This window comes from Anser anser (assembly GCF_964211835.1).
Source record: "Anser anser genome assembly, chromosome: 9".
NCBI lineage: Eukaryota > Metazoa > Chordata > Aves > Anseriformes > Anatidae > Anser > Anser anser.
In genome coordinates this window covers 24989908-25015620 of record NC_139729.1, presented here as the reverse complement: position 1 = coordinate 25015620, position 25713 = coordinate 24989908, and the positions used below count along the sequence as shown (strand labels likewise).

At 37.2% G+C, this 25713-nt stretch overlaps 1 protein-coding gene across 21 annotated transcripts; it reads right to left on the bottom strand.

Moving 5' to 3' along the window:
* Window positions 1-25713, bottom strand: ZBBX (zinc finger B-box domain containing). 21 transcript variants are annotated; one of them, XM_083848142.1, is made up of 21 exons: window positions 24553-25710; window positions 23607-23735; window positions 23077-23168; window positions 21876-21963; window positions 20890-21003; window positions 19074-19167; window positions 16759-16807; window positions 16500-16609; window positions 11946-12113; window positions 10733-10907; window positions 9421-9541; window positions 8792-8922; window positions 8467-8570; window positions 8048-8154; window positions 6900-7069; window positions 6084-6331; window positions 5156-5315; window positions 4467-4622; window positions 2519-2755; window positions 798-936; window positions 1-214 (listed from the first exon to the last, which is right to left on the bottom strand). In XM_083848142.1, exons 4-21 carry the CDS (start codon window positions 21941-21943, stop codon window positions 139-141), a joined length of 2427 nt encoding a protein of 808 aa, XP_083704268.1. In that variant the 5' UTR covers window positions 21944-21963; window positions 23077-23168; window positions 23607-23735; window positions 24553-25710; the 3' UTR covers window positions 1-138. The 21 variants fall into 21 exon arrangements, with proteins under 21 accessions (XP_083704268.1, XP_083704259.1, XP_083704272.1 ...); XM_083848133.1 differs by having other exon boundaries at window positions 21876-21958; XM_083848146.1 differs by having other exon boundaries at window positions 23077-23165.

Here is a 25713-nt window from a genome sequence, read left to right as displayed (position 1 = left end):
TTTTAACATTTTTTTATTCACAGGTTTACAAAATAATCTTTAATAAATAATATCAGCAGCATTCAAGATACCTCTCTGTCTGCTTCTTGATTTTGTATGATATGCAAAGATAAAAATTACATTCCATTCTTTGCATGTTCACTGTAATGCAAGAACCTGTCGTTTATCCTCCAGAATTTCTTCCTTATCATCCGTTTGGCCTTCATCACAGCCCCTTAAAAGAAATACACAATAGTGATTATCAGCAGCTCAAATTCTTCAAGCTATTCTAGCTAAAGCCATACAGACGTATGTTCATACACACAGAAATAGAAGGCAGAAAAATAGTTTTTACTGTATACATACAAGTATGCAAGTATACGCAACTGCAAGCTACTATATTCATTATTTCCCCCTCAGCTTTTATCACATATGTTTTCACCTCTTAAACAAGAAGGGAAAAGAACACTGTCACTATTATGCCTAGGTACAGAAATCCCACATCCTAGGACGGGCAAATTAGGAAAGCGAGCTTCTTTTCAGAAAAAAGAAAAAAAAAATCAGTGACCTTATTTTTCAGAATTTTCAGAAATCCCCAAATTTATAATTTAGGGTCTCAACAACAAAATGTATCACTTTACTCTTAATTTGAGAGTACTGACTTAAAACACCAGGATACAAATAGGTTATGTTAACATTTGTAAACAGGATACAAAGTAAAACCAGAAAGTTAAGACTTTATTTCAGTACTGGCAATATATTTGGCATATTAAGCATCTTACAGTACCATAAAAACATATTTGGGGAGTTTAACTTACCCAGACATATCATCTCTGTTGTGGTCTTTTAGTTCCAAGTTTCTATGGAAATCTGTAACATTTCCATATATCTTCTTCAAGCATCTGCTGGAAGAGGTTACATCTTCAGAAGTTAAGCTGTAAAGTTTTTCTTGTGAACCTGAAATATTTTCAATTATTTCAGTAACAAATATAAAAAAAAATGCAGTATCTATACTATCAAGTTTAAAGAATTTCACAGTATCAATAAAAATTTGATATTAGAAGTGTCAGAAAAACTTGTAGCTGGTGAAGGATGTCACTACAAGCCCTCAAATAAGTTAGGACATTTTATTATAAGATTCCTGCATTATCAGAAGTAATAGAGAGGGTTTGCTTCTAAGATATTTATGCCAGTGCAATATGAAACCTTGTATGTAGGGCCCCTATGCAATCTCAAAATACAGTAACGAAGGTAGCTAACTAATGGTAGTATGCATCTAAAACAGAGTAACAAGATATATCGCACATGCACCAACCCAAGATTATCAACTAGGGTCACAGACAATGCTTCATATATAACCCACTTGCAATTACACTATTTTTCCAGCTAGCTGTAAGTTTCTACTATAAGCTTCTAAATAAGTGAAAGGTATTCCAAGAAAGTGGAATGAAAAGGCAGAGAAAGACTGGAACAATAACTGAAAAGTTATTAACTTCCTTCCTATGTTCCTCTGGATGTATTCAGCATGCATCTTCATTCTTCAAGTATTAACATGAGAAACTCCTCCAAAAAACATAGGTCTGGTGAATATTTAGCAAACAAAGAAGGACAGCTGTCCTGAAATGTGGTATTTGGAAGACTGAGTAAAGAGCTGTGTGAAAAAAAAATATACAGCAAAACGTAAGGTAAAAACATTTTGAAAGACAGAACACTCTGGAAAGCAGATGAGTTCTGGTTACTGAAGATGCTTCAAAGCCAGGAGCTGCCAATATAAAAGCACTACAGCAACTAAGGAGGGATGGCCCATGTTACAGCCTAAGAGATGTAGTTCAAGGCTGCTTATGGCACAAAGTGTCTTAGACACTTAGACACTTGAATCATCTCCTCATTGAGACGGAACAGAAAAATCTCAACCATTTTTTTCCTCTATTCAAATAACAACAGAACTCACTCTTTTGACTGATTCTGTTTAACTGTAACCACTGACCTTGCCCCTTCTGTAGGAAGGAGAAAACATTTTAAAAGACAGAGGAAAGGGGGCTGAGTCAAATCCAAAATGAGACATAGGATCAGGTCTATAATGCACTATTAGTGGCAGTTCTCATCAGGATTGATTTATAAAATTTTCAGCCCACCTTTTCCCCTTCCAGCTTCCCTCGCATCGATACCACTTCTACCACCACTTACAGTGTCCATTGCTAAATACCAAAGGAAAGGATACTTATTTAAAAGAAATCCATGCTCTGAAAGAGTACCTATCATATTCTGTAGATTTCTCCAACAAAATTGAAGAAAGGTAGAAAAAAAAATTAAGAAAGCTGCATGAAACGGTTTGATTTATTTCTGTTTGATCATACTTCAACCTACCTTTAATTTAGTAGAAGCTATCTTAAATCACAGAGTCTTGCATAGTCAAATGCTTTAGTACACGTTTGCCCCAATATCAGTTAGGTCTAATAATAAAGAAATAAATAGCTACTTGCTTTCATTATGTAACTTACAAGCATAAAAGGGGGAAAAAGGCAATATTGCCACTTACTTGCATAACTTTGTAATTCTTTTTCCAGAGTAAGTAGGGCTTCTTGGTCAGCAATATATTTCCAATGATCCTCATCTTGCTTAGTTACATCAATGCACTCGTGCTTTGGTATCTCAGTGTCAACTCTAAACATACGCATAGGTGAACTCTTTGGTCTCGGCTGAATGTTTTTTGGACAATTTCTAGTCAGTTTATAGCGTAGCATATCTGCCGACTGAGGTCTTTTGGAATCATTCCCTGAAATCACACAAAGTCACAACTTCTAACAAATTGCTATGTAAATGTCATTTTACCCAAAATACAAATGCACAGATGAAGATATAAAAATCACCTAAAAGCAAAACAATCACCACAGAGCAAGCTTCTAATTTTATTTATATATGTAAATAAGCAGATCAGAAGTCCACACAGGACAGAACATCAAGCAAAAAAAAAATGCTGAAATCTTGCAAAAGAAAGTTTTACTCCAATCGCTTTTTAAATTCTTAAATTATTTTAATAGGTATTTTAAAAAACACAAAAAATAAAAAAAAATGAGGCATAATTTTCCTCTCATATTTAAAACAATGTTTCATAATAACATTCTTAAAAGCTCAAAGATTTAGACATGCAGATTGTCACTGAAAAAGAGAACTTCTGTTATGATAGCTGTTACAGGTGTGCCTTGTGTGCAACTGGTGGTTATGTTGTCAATGTATTAGAAACTACGTTTGACATTGCATTTAATTTTGTAATATTATCAATGCTTACATAAAACAGTAGTTTTAATGAGTGAAAATATGACTTATGTCATCAGAAGAAAGGCAAGAACAGTTTTGAACAGCCAGTACAGACAAATCTCAAACTGTATTTCTTTCTAGCTGGAACAAATCAGACTGATATTTCCGTGACTGTTCATATTCTGCTCATTTAAAGCAATGCAAGACTGAAGAACACTTATAAAAGAAAGACATTATACAAGTATTGGTTAATGTCTTCCTATTAGCAGCTGAATCCATCATGGTGATTTAAATATCTGCCAAAACTCCAGAATGCTTGCAATATTAATGGTTTGTTGTTTGTTTTTCTGTTTTTATTCAGCATATGGAACAAAAAGTCACCTGTCAGTTCCACATCTCTAAACACAAAAACAGGGGGATACACCCTCTCTTTTTTTTTCCCCTCTAAGTTGTGTGTTACTGTCAATCCCCTAATGGAGTTTTGTGAGGAATGTTTTCTGAATATTTGGTATAGAGACAAAATATTGATGAATTTTTGACAGTTAAGTCTTTGGTACAAAGGTTTCTTTTACAAAGTTGAATTCCTACAGAACAGCCAAATATAAGTTTTCAAATGATTTCATCATAAATTTTGTAAAACTTCACATACTTTGCACCACATTCAGTAGGGGGAGACCACAACAGACATCGTGGTATGTAATGGAGAGGAATACGCAAGCTCTATCAAACACAAGTTATAGGCATGACTTCTGTTAAATAATACAACTGAAGAAACCAAATCTTCAAATAATTGTTTTCATCTCTGGGAAGCAGCAGTTTGCTTACAAGGCCTGACCACAGCCATATCTGCTTAATGGCGGTGCATTATGGGGAGTCACATACTGCGCACTGACAGTCGCATGCTGTTTTACAGATTTACATTATTTCAGAGAAAACAACATTAAGCTGAAGATTCCGTGCTGTCAGATTCTTCCTCATCAGTTGTTGCCACTCAAAAGACAAATTAAAAATGGGCAGATTCCAAAAATATTTGTTATACAAAAATATTAAAATCCTAACAGAGAAGGAGCCAATGCTACAACTCCCATCTTACAGGCACTGGCACCCAAACTGAATAGATCACTAAACTATATTCTTTGCTTAAAAGAAACAAGGTTACAAACATCCTTAAAAATAAGTATCAGGTAAAATAACCTATTAAAGTAGGGCCTCATATTTATTAACCTTACCTGAATATGATCTGCACACTACCATCAGGGGAGAAATTCTATTTTGAGTCTCAAGACCACTTGAAGATCTATTCGATTGACTTTCTAGGACACCTCGAACTACAGAGTCATCAGCGTATTCACTTAAGCTCCTGTCAGCAACCCACATCTTATGTCCTGAAATTAAGAAGTATTAGAGGAAAATCTTTGTTGATTTTGTGTTTACACATATTTACTGTTACGATATTTGCTGCATTTAATTTCTGTGATTTAAAGAAGTCATGCATCAAGTTTTCTGCACATAATATAAACAAGCATATAACAATAATAATTTTTAAATTCAAGTGATATACTAAATCAAATTAATACTCACGTCCGCCAATCATGTCACACGTTGTTTCATATACCATTAAAAGCAATAGCATAACAGTGCCATTCGGTGATTTATATCATGCACAAGGAAAAGCAGAAATTTCCAGAAATACTGGTATCAAATTTTCAGGTGATACAGAGAAGGATACAAATGTATGGCTCTAAATTAATGTGATTTACCTCAAAGTAGTGAATTCGTTTCATCTTTTATGGTGGCATAATTGTTACTCCAAAGTGACTTCTAAAAGTAAGCTGGATCCAAGTTACATAAAGTGACGGGCGTCTTACAGTGGTAGTGCTAAATAAGTACTGTGTTTGAGGATTTCATATGTCAGTACCTGAAAATGGGATGCTTCTGTTCATAGGGCTAGAGTCTGCACGCAGTGAAGAACTTGCTTCCAGCATTACTTGTTTAGGGTTTACACCTACAACAAAGAAACCTTCAAGTCCCCGATACTGTGTAGAAGCAGATTTCTGTCTTTTGGCTCCATCCTGTAACTTGAATAAAACACGAACAGATTAGAAACACGAAAATGCTTCATAAGTTGCCCTGGCAAATTTATATTAATAAAATGCTCATTTTATAAAACTTGGAATGATTCTGATAGCCTAGTGTAACGGATATTCAAAAGGCTGGTGGCTTTACATGATATAATGCTTTCAAATCCTATAAGCTTCCATTGCTAACTTTGCAAGAGTCTGAGTCTGTTCTTCTGTTGATTGACTGTGGACATAAGAAGTCGCTCTTCTTTGATTGTTAACGAATATCTTTGCATACCTCAGCTAAAGCAATACTTCCTAACGGTGACTCCAAATCTAATGTTCCAACCTTCTCCACAGTTTTTCTCTTTCCATTTTTTTTTTTTTAAACTGAAAGATCATTCTGAATATTTTAGATTAGGTAAGTGTATTGACCTTGATACTAACATGGGAAGGGCTATCTTATCTTCTCAGAGAAGCCCTTTAAAAAAAAAAAAGGTATCAACAATAGATCGACAACACAAAGCGGAAGGTATGAAAGCCTCCATCCCCTCAGATGAAATATGGGAGGCAATAACAATCCTCTGATGAAAACTATACTGTTGGTTGCTTTGAGGGATTTTCTGGAGGAAAATGGGAAATAGAGGTAGAGTATTTTGTGGTAACTATACATCTATCACTGTCTCTCAACTGATTCAGCAACAGGGTAATGTTCCTCATGATAACCTGGGAAAGTAGATTACACTACAGTTTATATATCTTTAATTGCTAAGTATAACATTTTACCGCTGAGGACGTTGTAATTACAGGCATAACCAAACTCTGGCCGTTGCAGCCACCATCCAGTTCTTGTGAATCATTATCATTTTTCTGCAATTGTATCTCAAAGAGATAATTGTTGCTCATTAGTTCACTAGGGTCAGAGGTCTTCTCAGGTAGTTTACAGGAGCTGAGTGATCTTCCCGCAGTCTTTAGTTCAATAATGTCCTTTTGTTCTGCATTTCTTTCAAGAACACTGCAGACAGCCATTTTTTCTACCAGAGTAGAAACAAAATTATGCTTTATTTTTTAAATGGAAATTGCTATGAATTACAATCTGCAAGTCTACTACATTTTATGAAATTAAAACACGAAACCTCCATTCGAGTTTTACATTTTAATTTTCATATGGCTTTCATTATGGCACAAAATAAAAAGAAAAGTTAACATTCATCAGCTTCCTGACTGATATCCTGATGCTAACATACACAGACCAGACTTACCAGGTAGTAGGACCTGTTCCATACCTAATGCACGTGTTCCTGTACATCACTGTTCATGAAAAGAGATCTTGATAATACTCTTACCATATTTCAAACTTCTCTATGATAATACATTTTACAGTTAGAATTATAGTCTAGGTAGAGTCAACACAAAAACTGCAATAATAGCAATTTTGCAATATTTCTTTAAAAATTGTAATAATGGTTTGAAACACATTTTAATAGACAGTTAATAATTCTACATACTGTTTTGCTTTGTTTATACAAGATATAGCCATTTTACTTTTTATCCTGTGACCAAGTAGTAACTTACATAGTAAAAATAGCTTTCAAAATTTACCTTGCAAAATTTCTTTGGAAGAAACAGGATTTCTGTCAAGAGGAAGATGTAAAAGATACGGAGTGTCAGCTGTGGCAGTTAAAAGACACGATGACTTTCTCATCGTGCCCACAGTTTCTTCTGGCAAAAGGTCTAGCAGTGTGTTGTTCTGACCTGCAACTGCTGGACAACTTTGAAACAGACAAAGCAGGAAAGATCAGCAGAGTAAATTATAAGAAAATATAGCACATCTTATCATGAATATATTTTGGCATGTCAGAAGAATCACACGTATCATTTTAAATGACAGTCAATATTAGGGCTCTAAGTTTCATCAGGAGTTACAAAATTAGGTATATGAGTATCTTAAAAGCGCATAACACTAACATGTTACATATTTGCCTGCATGTAGTCCCTGCTCCTACTTAGTTAAGAGCATACAGAAGAGTAATTCTACCTTTAATTCCAAACATATGAAGGAATACATCTTAGATGGTTTAACATTTGGAGTGATCAAGCAAATAAAATAAAGACATTTCAAAGTGATATATCTCCAGTTATAGACAGTTAATAGTATAGTCATCACATCATTAGGTCACTCAAATGACAAGAAAACTAAAAGAGAGTAGATTTAAATTAGATAATAGGAAGCAATTCTTTGCTATGAGGGAGGTGAGGCACTGGAATAGGTTGCCCAGAGAAGTTGTAGATGTCCCATCCCTGGAAGTGTTCAAGGCCAGGCTGGATGGGACTTTGGGCAGTCTGATCTACAGGAAGGTGTCCCTGCCCATGGCAGGAGAGTGGAACTGGACTGGATTTAAAGTCCCTTCCAATCCAAATCAGTCTGTGATTCTACGATACGGAGGGGGAGGTGAGGAGAAAAACTTTCAAGGACAACAAAAAGCATTCAGACAGTATCTTGGAAGAAATGTAAAGGAAGGGAAAGTACTAACTGACAGGGTCATGACACTGGCAAAGACTGTGTCTTGTGACGAGGATGAGCAGATATTTTAACCATGCTTTAAAACAATTTACAGTCAAGGATTCTCCCCATTCATATGGGGTATGATTGTCTGCAAAGAACCAAACCTGTTATTTAGGAATGTAACTAAATCAGAAGTTAGGATTACTTCCTTTTCTCTTCCAAAAAATCTCCATATTTCTCATACCTTTCAAACTCTTCAAGTGGTTCAGTTTTTCTTTGGTTATTCATTTCTATAGCCCCAGCTTCCGTCACCAAAAAGTTACGTGATTCTTCCAAGTCTGTGCAATAAGACTAAGTTAAAAAAAAAAAAAGTATATTCAGCAATTGATTATAATTACAATTGATTATAATTACAAAAAGGAATACGAACTCAAGTGATTAAAACTGTATAGATTTTTTTTGTATAATTTCTATACATTAAGAGTCCATGGACACAACAGGAGAAAATTATTGTAAAAGGGACCAAGTATATATATATATTTATATTTTTTTTAATTAGAAATTATTTAACTGTTGTTAATTTAAGTTTTTAATAGATCAGTACTTAAACAAACCATTTAAGATTACTCTGAAGATTCATAAAGTTCTTTATTACATACTTACATCATCAAGAAATTCAATTTTCAGAGTGGGCTCTGCACTTTCAGGAACAGTTTTGGGTACCTGCTCTCTAAATACAGACGTCCAGTATCTCTTCACCTCTTCAACTATGAAATATAATTAATTTGATGCATTTTATTTTTTCTCACTTATGATACACTTATAAAAAGGCAACCCTTTTATTTTGCTACTTTGTTATTGTTACTTTTTTTTTTTAAGGTAGAAAGGGCTTAAGTATGTAACTGTCCAGAAATCATACTCAAAAAAAAAAAAATCCCTCCCCCCAAATATTTAATAGTTAGTTTAAATAAAAAAAATATATATATACCTGTTAAATCATTGACATCATCTTCATCTCCTTTTTCGCCTCCTCCAGTCACAGCCTGATGTGACACAGTCTGTGTTTGCATAGGCCTTAAATCTTTAATGCAACTACCAGATATTTCATCAACAGGAGTTCTAAAAAAAAAAAAAAAAAAAGAAACCAGTCTTAAAAAAAAGTATTTTTTATTATTTTCCTTTTTTAAAGAAAATCCACACTATTTACCGCATCAGTATTTACCACTGCTAAAAAGCAGCAACTCCTAATTTCAGTGCAATGACCTCATACCTCAGGGACTAACAAAGTAACTCTGCCGTATTTACAGGAGTATCATGAAGATCATACTTCTTTTTCTCAAACTCCCATAGCAAAAACAGGCTTCCAACTATCATTATTGCTCTTCAAATTCTACAACAAACTGATAGCAGAGAGAATCTCTCCAAATACTCCCTCTGCTGTAATTCTGAAATACAAAGTCATCAACTCTGGCTATAATGGTTACTTTTTAAGATCAAGTACTATGACCCCTTAATTAACTCTTGGTAATATAGCTAATATTAAAGTGTTTCAATGCAATTTTGTTAATGCTATAAAGCGTTTCTGACCTTCACTAGCACCAGCAAGTTCTACAATACCTTCTGTACTTCTTAAGCAAGAGTTTCTCCATGTAGCTCAGGCCACCCTCCTTGAATTGAATTTGGACGTGTTCTTTCACAATAGTCAGATTGGTCTGTACCTCACAAATTCCCACAGACTCTAGTAGAATTATTAAAAAAAAAAAAACAGCAGTTCAGATTTATAAGCTTGCTATTTAGATACATCATTTTTGAACAAATGTCACATTAGTAGCTTATACCTAGCTGAGTCTTTGCATAATTCTAAAATTTAAAGTGTCAGGATAATTCTAGTAGACAAAAAGAAACAGGGAGTTTTGAGTCACATAAATAATTTGAATACTTGTTTGGATTTCCTGGATTCAGCTGGAAAGAATTCACAAACTGTCAGAATCTGTGGAAAATACAGTCTTTGCTTAGATTTAGATAGGAGTGCATATCTAAAGGTTACCCAGCTTCTCCTATTATGACTAAAAGGTCAGTAAATAAATTTCAAGACACACATAAATATTCTACAGATAAGCAGCAACATATGCAAGCACTCCTTGCACCTAATGATATATAACACATTTCTCATTGCACCTGTAAATCCTTTGACATATACGATTGCCTTTAATTCACAGAAATCTACTTCCTAGATGCATGAGATCTTAAAGATCATATTTACACAATACATTTAGCAGTGGCAGTAGCCAGTAAAACCTCACTCCTTGCAACTTCGCATATAAAGGAAGACTACTACAAACCGGGGAAAGCCAAAACAGGGCAGCTGGGAACAACGGTACTGTGTATTTTTGTACAAAACTACACAAAGAATGAAGACAAATTGCACAAATCCAATCAGACGAGTTATTTTGTATTTTTCCATGCATACTTGATGTGATTGGATCTTTTCACTGGAACAAAGAAATATTAGGAGCCTGTGGAATGTAAACAGAAAATACACTTTGACACAACATGCAAAGTCCCAAGCCGTGCACATTCTTTGTCTTAGTTAAAGGCTTGGACTTTATGGTTTGGCATTACCATTCACATTAAACTCTTAAATGAGAAAAAAATGCTATGGAAATGTATAGATGCAGATTGAACAATCTGGCCAAGGTAACAGTTAATTACAAAAATTCTGATAAAACACCAACCTGTACATTATTTAAAAAAAAAAAACAAAACTTCAGAGGTTGATGATAATTTATAACAAAACGCAGAGGAAAAAAAAAACTTAAACATCTACTATTCTAACAGAACACCTATCTTCATTAACTAAACTAGCTGCTAACTCACCAAAATGGCCGCTCATGTTTTTAATGTGCAATTAAAACAGAAAAATTCATACCTGATAGGACCTCGCCAGCATGCTGTTCTTTTCTGTGACCACAACTACCATTTCTCCATTGAATCAAAGCTTCCTGAAAAGACTTTGCAGATTCCTCCTCATTAAATGTACCATTTAGTAATAGCACTTTGTCCTGATCGTCAAGGCCTGTCCAGGCTGATTCCGAGAAGAGTTCCTAAATCAGTTCCACAACGTAATTAATACAGCACTTCTGATGACAATCCTCTCCCCAGTTACATAACAGCAACAACATTTTTATTATCAGCTATGGAAATGTTTTCTGGCCTTAGTTTAGCTGCCCTGGTAATCAGAGCTACTCGATTTTCAAGTGATCTTGCTCATGTCTGAATTGTAACGTTCTATCAAGAGCAAAATAAGAAAAAAAAAGTTGGTATAAGCACACAAAAATATATATTTAAATATTTTTAGTAGGCAAAAAGCAATAGTCACAGATAGCCCACATCCTATGTATAGGACAGATATTACGCCCAGAGGTTAACAGACTGAGCAAGTCTGATAGCCTGATCCCTCATTTAGTACAATGTGAGAAACCTAAGACCACTCTGTTTAAGATGTCACGAACATTAACAATATTTTTATTTTTTGTTTCTGAACTGTGTTGTCCTGGTTCCAGTTAGGACAGAGTTAAGTAGCTCATAGTAGCTGGTAGGGTGCTATGTTTTGGATTAGGATGAGAAGAGCGCTGATAACATGCTGATGTTTTAATTGTTGCAGAGCAGTGTTTACACCAGGCCAAGGACTTTTCGGCTTCTCGCTCTGTCCTGCCAGTGAGCAGGCTGGGGGTGCAGCAGGAGCTGGGAGGGGACAGACCCAGGACAGCTGACCCAAACTGGCCAAAGGGGTATTCCATACCATCTGACGTCATGCTAAACAATATATAGGGGTGGCTGGCCGGGGTGGGGGGGCCGGCTGCTCGGGAATAGGCTGGGCATCGGTCAGCGGGTGGTGAGCAATTGCATTGTGCATCACTTGTTTTCTTACACATTATTATTGTTAATACTATTACCATTATCACTATTATTATTATTATTGTTATTATTATTTTCCTGTCTTAATAAACTGTCTTTATCTCAACTCACAGGCTTCACTTTCCCGTTTCTCTCCCCCATCCCAGAGAGGGAGGGGGGAGGGTGAGCGAACGGCTGTGTGGTGTTTAGCTGCCAGCCGGGTTAAACCACAACATGTGTACTACCTCAGCACTGCTTACTGACACTGGCAAAGATGAAAATTTGTTTGAAGTGACCTGATGTTTGCAGTTTACTTTCTTCTCCTCATGATTAATTTTAGATTCATTCAGATTTACTTCATTGGTGAAGTGATGGACAACTTCCAATTTTCCAAAATGCATATTGGCTTCTGTCTGTTAATAGAACATTATGAAACCTTTAATTTAATATTAATATAATCCAACTTTCCACCAAACAGCAAAATAGAAGGCAGCAAGAGAACTGCATATTGAAAACAGAATGATGGCGACACAAACACATACTTATTTTAATAATCCCAATGCAAACGTGTGAACAAAAGTCAATAATCTGAATACTCCACTGGGTATGACACAGGACAAACCAGCTGGAATATCAGTTCGCACTTAAAAGTCCAGGAAAGTCCTAGCTATGAAAAACTAGATAACTGACTAAAAATAGCTACAGATCAAGAGTAATAGTTTTACCCCACTAGAACTTCATTGATGTGCAACCTATAGTAGAACAAAAAAAATACTGTTAAAATGTAATACGAATGTAATTTGATTACTGACTCTTGAATGATTATCAAGCAGGAACAAATAATATTTTATGTCGATCCTTTCTGTATGCCGCCTACACAGAGAAAGACCAAAATGGAAGATAATTTGTCTATGAAGTCCTTGAGCAAGCCACATATTCTTTCCACCAAAACACATGAGCAGAAGAGGTACAGGCAGAAAGTTTAATCTGAAAGAGTCAAAGATGTCAAGCAGTCATTGCAAAACTAGAATTTACTCACATCTTCTCATTTCCACCTACTCTACACTATAATCGACCCAGCAACTTTGCAATTGCTGGTTACGCATTAAATGGTACTTGTGACATACCAGTGAGCATGCCAGGACACTAACTGCTGCAAATAGCTGTTTCTTTTTTCCTTTTGCAGTCTTCTTCTGTTTCTTATACTGCACTGCTGGATGAATAAGGTTCAATGTTTACTGTATGAACACGCATGTTTTGTCATATTCCTTAATTCTGATAGTCCATAATCATCCATAATTGATGGCAAGTGTTTTTTCACCAACATGTTGCTAAAACACATAACGATGACAAACATATACTAAAGGAGAAACAGCTAAATTTGTCTCTGTAATTGCCATTCTCCTTGGCTCATTCTGTTTTCTAATGCACATGCATCCAAAAGCACACAGCTAAAGATTGTGTCGATTTCTCTTTCACCGCATGAAGAAAATAATCTTAGCACTACAGTAGAATTCAGTAAAAGCCACATTTGAAGGAAATAGTTTTATTGATGTAGCTTTATGCAACTACTCTTCTTGAGAAAGAACAGTTGCATTATGTATGGGTTTTTTTGGTATTCTAGCACACGGTATATAGTAGTTGATCAATGTTTGTAAGACTTAGCTTCCTGCATTATTTGTTTAAACAACATGACATTTTTATTCACATATTGCTCAACTGCTTCAAAAAAAAAAAGCTAGAATTTGCAATTTGCAAGAATTGCAAAGCTGATTTTCAAGAATCCTTACAAAGCTTATTTGTTTTGACCTCATGTAAAACTGCCCAGCAACTGAACTGAGATGCTGATTTTCTCCCAGTATGATGCCAAACCAACACAGGTATCAAATACATCGACTCCCAAAGCAGCAGTAGGAAGGGGACAAGAAAGAGTGAGAGGCAGCAGCAATGGGACCCATCAAGAAATTTAGAAAACACTACTCTAGATTCTCACTAGACTGACTGCCTTTAAATTTTCTGCTGTGCAATTTCTCTAAAAACATCCAATACTCCTCAATCATATGGCTAAAATTCTAGATTAGCAATTGCAGAATCTCACTTGGACTGCAATAATCTTTCTCCCTATGAAAAATTGAATTATAGCTACTGTTTTCTATTCCAAAAAAAAAAAAATGCATCTCTGCACTTCCTGCATTGTTTCGTTAGCTCCCTTTATTAATAGAAACAGTTACTAATTAGTTTCAGAGTAGGATTGGAAAGAAGAGGGAAGTAGACAAGTAAAAGGGGAGGAAAAAAAAAACCAAGACAATTAAGGTGAAATTCTCCTCACACAGATGAAGTGCTCACAACACTCTATGACTCTCATTTTAAATCCCTGTATTCTTCCATTGAACTGCTGCATGACCTTTAATCCCCACAAATAAACTTCCAACATCTCAATTCAGTTTACCACCGAAAATGAGATAAATAGCATTTCCTTTAAAAAAATCATCTAAAAAAGAATGCATTACAAATATCAAGATATATCAGTATGTATTTTTCAGACCAATAACTCTGATAACCTACTGCATTACTGAAAGGAATCTCTCTAGGAAAGCGGAATAAAATGACCAAATTTTAGAGGAATAATAGAACGCCATATCAAGTGACATTATTGAAAAGCAAAATCTGCCTTCGTGAAAACCTCATATGGTACAACAGAAAGAGTTAAATTGACTTGCACTCAGTCAAGACCCTACCAACATTTTCTCTATTTTTGTTAGCTTTTATTCTCACAGTAAAGTAACCTTGATTCTTTCTAATCACAATTTTTAACTGCAACAGTTACTAGTGAATAGGAAAGTCACATTCAATAGTGTCAAAGAACTGCCTTTGTAACCTAAGGTGTGACAAAACACCACCTCGCTATCCACCCGCTTTGTCTTCAAAGCCAGTGGTAGCACAGGAGACTTTCTGGGATCAGGAGCTGAGCACTCTGAAGCATAGCTCCAGGTGAATTTAGGGAGGAGAGAAAAGCAAGCATTAGTTTAACTCCTCCCAGAAGCAGGGGATTTCTAGCCCAGCGACTACTTCAAATATTCGTGAGGTGAAAGAGCCACTGCCTCACAAACACCGTCAGGCAGACAGGCCCGGTGTCTGGGCGGGCCGGGCCGGGGCCTGCCCGGCGGCAGCACCGTGGAGCCGCAGCGGCCCCTGGCGGCCCGGCCCGGCCCCGCGGCCCCTGAGGGAGCCCGAGGGCAGCCGGAGCCGGAGCCGGGCGGCTCCCCACACACCTGGCCGCAGTTCGTGGCTGAGGGAGGGAACGGGGAAAGGGAATCAGTCAAAGAACCCAAGGGAGCAAAACGCAGGTGGCTTTGGTGCGCGGTGATCTTCACGGGGATTTAAAATCCACACGTGTTTTTTCCTGGGGGAAGCGGAAAAAAGGTCTTTTTCTTTTGAGAACCAGCAGCTCCAACTGTTTTAATTTGCCATAAGTGATTCAAATATATCATAGCATGTACTACACGGGAAAAAAAAAAAAAAGAAAAAAGATGTACTACATTCTTTAAAAGAAAGTCTCATTTCCTCATTCAACAATAGATCTACTCTATTTCCACAAACTACTTCAGAAATTGAATAATTGAATAGTAAAGGGCTACCTTATATTTTGTAGGCTAGGCACTTGCTAAGAGGCAAACTCTATTAAATAAAAATCATCTCATACTTGATAATACTAATTTCCACTGTAACATAGCCAGAAAATACCAACTCAGAAAGCAGCCAGAATTAACCACTTGCCCTGATGCTTACCAAAGTACTTAAAATTACAGAGTGTGCACAGAGTATTCAATTTGCCCTATTTGCCTGCAACCATACAGCTTATTTTAAACACATGTTGGGGGTCTTAGTCTTCTTCAGCTATATTCACATGCTGGGCCAATTAATAAAAATACAACTTAAAGAAACTCCCTGTTAAAAAACAGATAACAGTTATTTATCTGTTTCTTTGCCATTCATGAGATCAGGATGTAAAACCTTCCTTTACCTCACGTGCACTAAGTAGTTATCACTGAGAGTAATCGTAGAATTAACATGGATATAATCATATAGAACATACCAAAATATTTTGACAAACAAGTGGAAAAAAATATTATAATTTCAATTCCAGCAAGGTAAGATTATATAAAATAAAGTATGATCAAAATAGTCTCAAACATTTCACTATATTTTTCTTTTTAAGTTGCTGTGCGTCTAATAGTTGAATTTGGCACCTCAAATGGTCCAATGGACCATTTTAAAGAGAAGTAGAGAATCCTTCTAATGACTTACTCGTCCCAGCAGCTGAACAAAAGGCAAAAATAAAGTATAAAAATCTTGCATTGGCCTTAGCTTTTCTGGTGAAAAGTTCAGACCAGTTCCCTGACATTATAATTTCAAAGTGGCAATACCGTCATTAAAATAATTCCTTTTAATAAAAGGGCAGGAGGCAGCTAATACAACTTCCATTAACTACCACAGTACAAGCACATTGTACAAACAAGCTAGCACACGCAACACTAACATAACATTTAGACTTGCCCTTGTGTTTTAGGTGTACACATATGTATTTTCATATACAGGTCCTTTCATCAAGGAGCCTGGAAGTGAATCCCACATCAGTTGACTTGTCTCTGTAGACCACATACAGTTTACAGCTTAGAAAAATCCAATATAATTCATTTTACTATATATTATGTGTACATCTGGATACCACTACACAGCTATTATATATACTCTGTAACAACAGAATATAGTGTGTAATTTTTATACCATTTACTTACCAGCAGCGCGCTCTTAGTTTCACATTGTCCACATGCTAGCTCCTTCACTTCAGATTTTTCATGAGCTACAGAATTTGACATTTCATGCTTAAATGGTTCTTTCACTGGCTCTGGAGAAGGGAAAAAAGAAAAAAAAAAAAAAAAAACAGATTCCAATCTCTGATTTCCACCTTATTATTTAATTGCAGCAAACTCCCAGAATCAAACACTATCAGAATTTTGAATTTTGTGAGTTTTAATTTAACAAAGATGCCTTTACCTTTCATCTGTTCTTTCAGTATTTGCAACTTCACTTTTCCCGAAGAAACCTATATGAAAAAATATTTACATACATTTATATGAACATTAAGGTATTAGAGTATGAATATTAAAAAGAAGCTTAAGGTGCTAATGAAAATGAATACACATATAATTTATAAAACTAAAAATTTACTGTTTCTAGGAAAATAGCTAGGCATGTATTATTTACTAGGTACATAGCAAGTGTATTCCGCATGTACAGACCTGCAGAACTTGCATAACCACAGTGACCTAACCTCAAAATTCAACCAGTGAAGTCATCTGCACAGACTGAAAATCTGTCCAGCCATCTGCACATACACCTACCTATAGATCTTGGGGGCCAGAAGGGAGCAATTAGATTGTTTTCATTCTGCTTCCCCTCATCATCCTTCCAGGATCTTGCACCCCAGTAACCGATCATTTTCAACATTTTCTTTCCTTGTTTTTTTCCTCCAGAGAGTCCACACTGCGCCCTCACCCCTCTACCCCCACCCCCTCGTGAATCTGCAGGCACTTTAATTTTGAAAATTTTGCCTCTTCTCCTTTGCCAACACAGCTGAAATCTGAAGTCTTTGAAGTAGCAACAGCTCTAAGCTACTTGTCTCAGAGAAGTAGAAGGAGAAAGAGATGGGTTAAAGAAACCCCTTTCATTCCGATCCTCTCTCTTCTACTCAGAGGCAAGTAGGCAATTTTATTGAAATTGAGTGCGTTGGCTGAAAAAGACCTTCACACCAAACTGCTGCTGCTTCAAAAGACTTCAAATAGCAACTGTGATGGCTTAGTCTGAAGTTGTCATTGTCTGCTTTTCTTTTTAGACTTACACAAGCTTCATTTCAGCCAGTTTTGAATGGTCTCTCTTAATTAACAGCTCCCATTTCACCACAACATACATAGCATAGCTTCCAGAAAAAAAATCATAAAGCTCTCTTTTTATGTCCCATTCAGACCTATTTGTGCCTCTTCAGACACATCAATGTCTGCTAAAGGAAATAGGAAGTATCTCTAAATTGAAGTAGTTTGGATTGGAAATCTCCTACAGATTTTTCACACTAATTCAGGGAATGAGTAAAAACCATCAGTTCTGTTATCATAATTGGTATTTTAACAGCATTCATGAACATTGTTTGATCATGGATATACCTAATGCTTGCTTCCAGGATGTATAAAGCTTCAAGGACAAAAGCCTAAGCTATTAAAGTGATGATTTTATTTCACCACAGAAGGAAATATTGAGACTAGGTTATTGCAGTTTGAAGTGATAACACTGTCTGAAAGGCTGCTTATAAATTTGACCAACTTTAACCACTTTCAGCTCAAGTTTCTTAAGACACATCTACTTTATGCTTAATATGTTTGGAGAGTTTCTGCAAAATTGCCCTAGTCATTTTAAAAAAGAAATAAGGAAATACCCTATTTTGTACATATAAAAAAGCAAACGGCTTTCAATGGCTGCCTAGAAAAGTTCTGCATCCCTCTCTTCAGGGCCGAGCGAGGATCTCATAGCATAAGACTCCATAGACAAATTTAATCCACATTTCAAAACATCCAGTCTTGGTTGGCCCTTGTTATAAAGAATGCATCAAAGATCTGGTTAGCCAGCACTTGACCCATTAGCATCAGTCCTCAAGGGACAAATGTAGGAATCCTCCCATGTACTATGGACCATATGACAAGTTGTGTTCTCCTTCTGTACTTACTGAGAAGGAAGAAATGCAGAAGCATCTTAAGATCTTAGGACATACAGAAGTGAAAAAAAAAAAAAAAAAGAGAATGAACCGCATTCCACTACGCCATTCATATGACGGTGCTACTTTACACAGCGGCTGAGGAAAAGAAAAAAATGTACCTGTAGTATTTTTAAATGTGGGGTGCCTTTCTCACAGTTAATATCTGTGAAGATCATAAATTTGTGCTCAAAACTTTACATGGAGTCTTTTATTACAGATTCATAACAGACACTAGACAAGGCCTAATTAATTTGAAAGACAGGCTCCCAATGACTTCCACCAGTACCAAATTAAACTCTTACAACAGTAAATAATCATTACTTCTACCAATTCAGTATCTATTACAATTAAAAACAACAGATCACCAAACAGAACTTGATGTTCCTCCAGCTCAAAGGGAAACATAAGATTGGCATGGAAAAATAAACAGCTACAAATTCTACTCAGAATTGCTCAATCTATTGTTTTTACAGTATTTAAAATTACCATATTTTGTAGCATGAATTTTCTAAATCTTCTTTTGTTTAAAATAGCTTTATCTGCAAATTTACTGATAGCTTATTACCTTATTATTTTTTTCTTTGCTTTGCGACAAAACTCGGGCTTGGATGGTCATTGGTCCTGCCTGTCCAGTTTTCCAGTGATAAGCGCTTGATTTCCTATGAACCAAGGCAAGAAAGTGTTTACTCATCATGTCTTCTGGAAAGAAGAGAAGCATATACATTTTCTTTTGGGATTTTAAATAAGAACAGAGCATCACGAAAAACACTGGTTTATACGGTCACCAATTACCCATAACACAAGCCCCTCCCTTCCACTGAATTTTAACTGATGAATAAACATGTAACAGAAGTGCATTTTAGATAAGTCTTCATTATCCCAATCTACCCTAGGGCATTCTTCCAGCACAGCTACAACGCAACATCTTTTAACAAGCCATGCATACACACCTAAAATACAGATTTCAGGGAATGTCAGTTTAGATATTAACTACTATGACTAACACAGAAGACAGTGGGGAAGAATTTAGACTAAGGGAGATCAGATGGTATTTTTCAGCTTTAGCACAGTTGCATAAAGGATGTTAGAACAGGTTCACTCACACAGAGATTTATTAGCAGACTCCATGGTTGATGGCAGCCACCAACTCTAATAGTGAAGGTTACTTTGGGAATATATTACATATAAATATATATATATTATTATATATATTATTTAAAAGGGAGATGAAAAAGGACTGATTATTTTCAGCCTGCTTTTTCCTACTACTATATACTTTTCATCATTCCCATTTACAATGCTATTTGCGCTGTAGTACGCTAGTTGAGCGCAGGTTCTGCACATTCATGGGTTTTTAAGCTTCTATGCAGATACACTACTGCATACTATTTTGCAGGTATTTAAATGACTATTATCTACCTTGTTTTGCACTGTGTTTGGTTTCCTGTAAAATAATAATAATAATACAGCATACAAAAAAAGAAGGCAAACTTATTGGAGGAAAAAGGAACAATCTTCCCAGCTGTGGTGCAAATGCCAATGAGTCCTATCATTTGAACTCACCGTAACAACACCATCAGGGTTTGCAGGTACAAGGCCAGGAGAACAATATGGGGAAAAACAACGCCACGCACTATCTGGAAAACATTGCCTCAACAGCTCAGTTAAAAGCTAACAGAGCTGCCAAAAGCAAGTCCTTAGCGTTACCAAGACTAAGGCACTAAGGTATCCAAGGCACTGTGCAACCGTAGGTGTGTCTCCAGGGTCAAAATACATCAGGAAGAAATACAAAGCAGCAGAAGCAGCTGTTGCAGAGATTCGCTAACATTTAGAGTGCGCCAGTAACACGGCCAACACTTAAAACTTCCACCCTAGCACTTGCACCATTACATTATGCTTACTTTCTGAGCCATGTTTTCCATCACACAGAAAACAGCTTTCCAAGAAGCTACATGGATGCATACAAAACAGGATTAAAGCAATACTAAGAACAGGATCCTCTCCAGAAATGTCAAAAGATAGGAATAGTGCAAGAGCAACTACTTTTTGTCTCCTCCTTTAAAACTAAGTTGACAAATCCAATGGTACATGGAAAAAAGAAGAAAAGAGAATAAATGAGGAAAAGGGATCTCTGCCTCTGAAGGAATATCCCTGTTGGGAATTCGTTAATTTAATTCTAAAAAATCAAAGCTTCACATGGGAGTTTAAAAATAAGAAAGCCATAGGATAGCAAATTTATTACTGAGAGGAAAGATTGGAGAGAGGAGACTGAATACCATTGTGAATTCTACACTTTGCAAAAGATCCCGTCTGGGCCATGGGGGAGATGCAAAGGAAGCATCTCATTGGATTCTATTTTTTTAAACAGAAACTTCACCTACTTTCTCTCTTCTTTTTCTCTGCTCATGTTGGATTGCAGTTGCCGTAATTTCTTCTCCATCTCTTTATTCTCCATTTCTAACTGCACCTTCTCCAACCGCAATTCTCGAACAGTTCTAGAAGAGTTAAAATGATCAAATATGCAACAGAAATTATGTGAAAGACACTAAGATAGCTGAAAGAGTTTAAAGCAGCAAGCCAAAAAAAAAAAAAAAGAGCAAAATTTGTCATTAAAGGCAAAAAAAAAAGCAAAATTTGTCATTAAAGGCAGGTCACCCTTCTGACCAAAAACAGTTGTGGAAAATGAACTGCAGGTCCGGTGCAAACTCCCTGCACCCAAGAATACCTCATCACAGATGGGGTTTGCTCCTCATCTAGCTAGGACCTCTACAGTTCAATGGCACAGTCATCCTATTTGACAGGCAAGCTAAGCGTCTGCCAAGTTGCATGCCTTCACAACACAGCCATAAAAACAGAAAGATTATACAGCAAAACCCACACTGCTATAAAGATATTTGTGGTTTGTTGGTGTTTGTTCTGTTTGTTTCTGGTTTGGGTTTTTTGTTTGGTTTTCACAGTGATAATGGCTACTCCAATATAAGCTTATAGTGCCAATGTAAAACTGATGTAATTGCGTCTGTATTCAAAAAGATTTGTTGCTTAATGATGATGAAATAAACTATCCCAGACAATGCTTTGTTACTTATTGGTTTATATATGTTAGCATACAGAGTCATAAGACCTATAACTTACTCAGAAAGTAGATTAAAGCCTAAGAAAGAAGAAAGGCTCAAGTGTAAAAGCATAGGGAAAATGCCAGAAGTGAAACATGTAAGTGAATTTTGTAAAGACTGCATGATAAAATTTATGTTTTAATGATAATTCTTTGTGCTCTTACACAAATAAGTTCTTCTACTTAATGCTTCATTAAAATGTACTGAAAATGCTGAAACAATATCTCTACCATATTCAGATAAAATGCACTTACTTTGCTTTTAATCTCACTGAGGTTCCACTTTTTGAACCTGGGAGTATTACAAAACCATTGCTGTTCATGATTCCCAGTACAATCTATTCTGAGAGAGAGAAAGAGAAAATTTGAATGATCTACAGTTAGCAACCTGTTGAAATGGGAATTTGATTGAAATTAAAATGGTAAAAATTTGTTACAAAGCCAAGAAGTATTAATACACAGAAAGAGAGAAACAAAGAGTAGAAGTGGTTTATATGAAATGTCAATAAAAACCTAAACCAACTCTAGATTAAATCTAACTGAAAGAAAAACTTTTTATTACATTTATGGTACCAGGGAAAACATTTACTTGTCTGTTTCTTTTGGGCAATTCCCTAAAGTTCAAAGAAAGCAGCTTAGTATTAAACAAATTTCAGGTTTCTTGAACCAGACTCATAGAAAGCACAGAGAAGGAGAAAATAGTAACAATGGCTACAAAACTATCTCATCTGATTTGGAATGACAAATGTCTTCAGTCCTATACAAATTGATTCAAAATGGCATAATAACTTGCAGAGCAGACAGAGTTATTACCTACTCTCAAAATTTCAAGACAGTGATGTTTTAAAGATATTTTTTCCCCCAAGGTTGTAAAATACTCTTCCAACGAGCAAATCTATACAGCAAAGAGTCCAAAACAAAACTTAATATCCATACCCTCCCTGCACTAGAATGTTTGCAGTATAACTAGTAGAGGCTAGGTAGGCTGCTGGAAGAAACACGCCAACACTCAATTTCAAGCACAGTGCCAAAGTCCAGAGACTTTCAGCAGACAGGCCATTTGGAAACTGTTCTTCAACGGTTGGCTAACAGATTCCAGCTGAAACCAAGACTTAAATGAAGAGTGGAGAAGCTTAGTATTTGAAATACATCAAATGTATAACTGAGCTCAAGAGCAAAAGTTCAGCAGTATGTTCACACCTAAACCTGAAAATGGCCATTAGCGGCCACGCACACGATACCCCCATTCATGAAGCAAAATGCACATCAATATAACATAGGTTGAAAACATCTGGTGGAACCTAAACACTGATATTTCAGCCCTGACAGAAATGTCAGATATGCACACAAAATATGTTTCTTACTGTGCTGGAAAAAGCAAGCGCTTCCTTCTTCCCTGTCATTTCAAAACAATTATTATTTTATCATACTATGAGATAAAATGAGATTCTGTTACCTTAGAACAGAAGGTTCTTCCAGTGTGCTAGCGAGACTAGTGCATCTAGACAGGCAGGATAACGCTCTGGTTTTGATGTAGCCTGAAGACTACTGAAAAATAAAAATGGAGGTAAATTACTGGGGCCAGCTTAACAAGCTCAACGAGGGAAAGTAGTTAACTCATGTCACGAGCATTATTTCCATAAACTTTAACATGTTGCACTGTAAGAACATTTAAAGAGGTAACTTTAAAGTTTTAATAGTGTCAGACAGAAAACAATCCACAAAGTTTCAAGAACCTAGTAATACTGGGTGGATATAAAAGCATGAAGTTATTGACAACAGGTGTTACGGACAGACAGCAGGTGATCATAAACCTGAATTGTTCCAAGAAAATACATGAACTCATTTAACCATTATTAAATATTAGTCAATTGTAATAGCAAACGCAACCCTAATGTTCATGAGAACAGCTGTTAAACATTGAATGTTATGGTCTCAGTGTAAGAGTCTGAAAGTCAAACATGCACCATTTGGGGAAACACGCACCCCCTTAAGCTTGTAGGACATCCTTAAGTACCATGCAATGGGCTGTGAGGACTGCCAGCGAACTCCACAGAAAGCAAGTACTTTTGTGGTAAAACCCAAACCGTAACTCCTCATAAACCAATCCAGTATCTGCAAACGAAGTTGTAATTCAAAAACAGATGAGAGTTCCCTTTTTCTGAGAGGTTGTTGTCTGCCTATGGATCCCTTCCCTTTCTAACACATTTTTTAGCGAGGCAGAGAGTAAAGCAACTCATCAATGCAGATAAATCAAGCAGTAAATATCCACATCCTTTCTGCCTGCTCTCCTACACACTCCAGTACTCAAATTTCATTGTTCTAGCAGATTCCTCAGTGCTGCTAATTGATATGCACTGCAACTGAAGAAAGCAAAAACTGGTGCTTCTGCTAAAGGAAGTTTAAGTCCGCAAAGCTAAATGAACACAAACACCATCTACCCTGTATCTCAGCTTAGCTCAAATTTCTTCCTAATCAAGTGATAGCTTTATAACTTAAAACAGCTAAAGATTACTGTAGTTTATTTCAAAGTACGTGAGTTTTACTAGAGCTGACAAAATTCCTACAGCTTTCTCCTATCAATAAACCCATAAAATCCATTAGGATTTTACATATATACAGTATATGTAATAACTTGCATCTAATTATCATACCCATGAACACGGATTTCATGCTAGACTGAGCCCTGGCCACTTACCAATAATTCAAACTTCACTATTCTTCATTTATTTTGAAGAATTCTTAATGTAACCAAGGTTTTGTCTAGCATCACTCGTCAGCCACCCCTTTGAAGTTAATGTTATCACACATTGGAAAGATGTCACAGGGACTGAGAAGCGAACACCTGAGAAACGAATACCGCCTCTGGTATATCTTCACTGTTTAAACAAAGAACTAAGATTTCAACTTTATTCTAATTCCAAATACAAACCATGCTAACAGAACAGTCTCTCCATGCAGTCTTCTCAAAAAAAAAGCACGAGGACATTTCATGATAACCACCTTCTCATCAGTGTCACAGAGCCCCAGGAAGGGCCCTGTGGGGTCCTTGCTGAGCGGGGACAGCACGGGTGAACGAGGGGATCGAGGGCAGCACTTGCCTTGACCAGACTGGAGGCTCTGCCAGGCGAGGCTGTTACCAAACCTCTTACCAAAACAGCGGCCTTCTTTCTTTGCTCGTTTATTTCGCTACCGGTGGCTCTGGGGTTTGTTTGTCGTCCCACCCCCCGAAGCCCGAAGCAAAGCAGGAGCAAACAGCCACGGCCAGGGCACCGGGCCCTGCCTCGACACGGGCTGGGCTCCCCGGCCCCCAGCTCCCGCCCCACCGACCCCCGGCGGCCCGCCCGGCCCGGCCCGGCCTGGTCCCGGCCCCGTCGCCGTTGCCCCGGCAGCGGGACGCGCGGAGGAGGAGAGTCCATTCGGCGCTGGGGCTGAAGGGGACTGCGGGGAGAGCCTACTGCCTGCAGGGGGGGGCAGGTGGGGCCGCGCTGAGGGGAAGGTGTCCGCCCCTCATCAGGGGCCGGGGGAGGGATGTGGGGCTCTGGTCGTCTGCCATTACCGACGGGGACCCGTTGGGTTTTAAATAAAGTCACACGCAGGGCCAGCGCTGTGAGCTCCCCTATTTGTCAGCCACCCATCCGCAGCCTGCGCCATCCAGCCCTGCTGATATTTCTGTGGGGGGGCTCCAGAGCTGGAAGCCCCAGCCGCTGAAGAGCAACGCCCAGCCCTTGTGACACAGATCATAGAATCATAGAATGATTAAGGTTGGAAAAGACCTCCAAGATCAGCTGGTCCAACCATCACCCTATTACCAATGTCACCCACTAAACCATGTCCCCAAGCACCACATCCAACCTTTCACTGAATACCCCCAGGGACGGTGACTCCACCATCTCCCTGGGCAACCTGTTCCAATGCCTGACTGCTCTTTCTGAGAAGAAATGTCTCCTCATTTCCAACATAGATGTCTGGGTCTCTTAGTTTCCCATACATGTGGACTTAAATTTGGCCCTCAGAGTCCTCTCATATCAAGTAAACCCAGTGCCGGTGTTGGCACCCACAGCAGACACCAGGCCCAGGAGCCAAAAGCAAG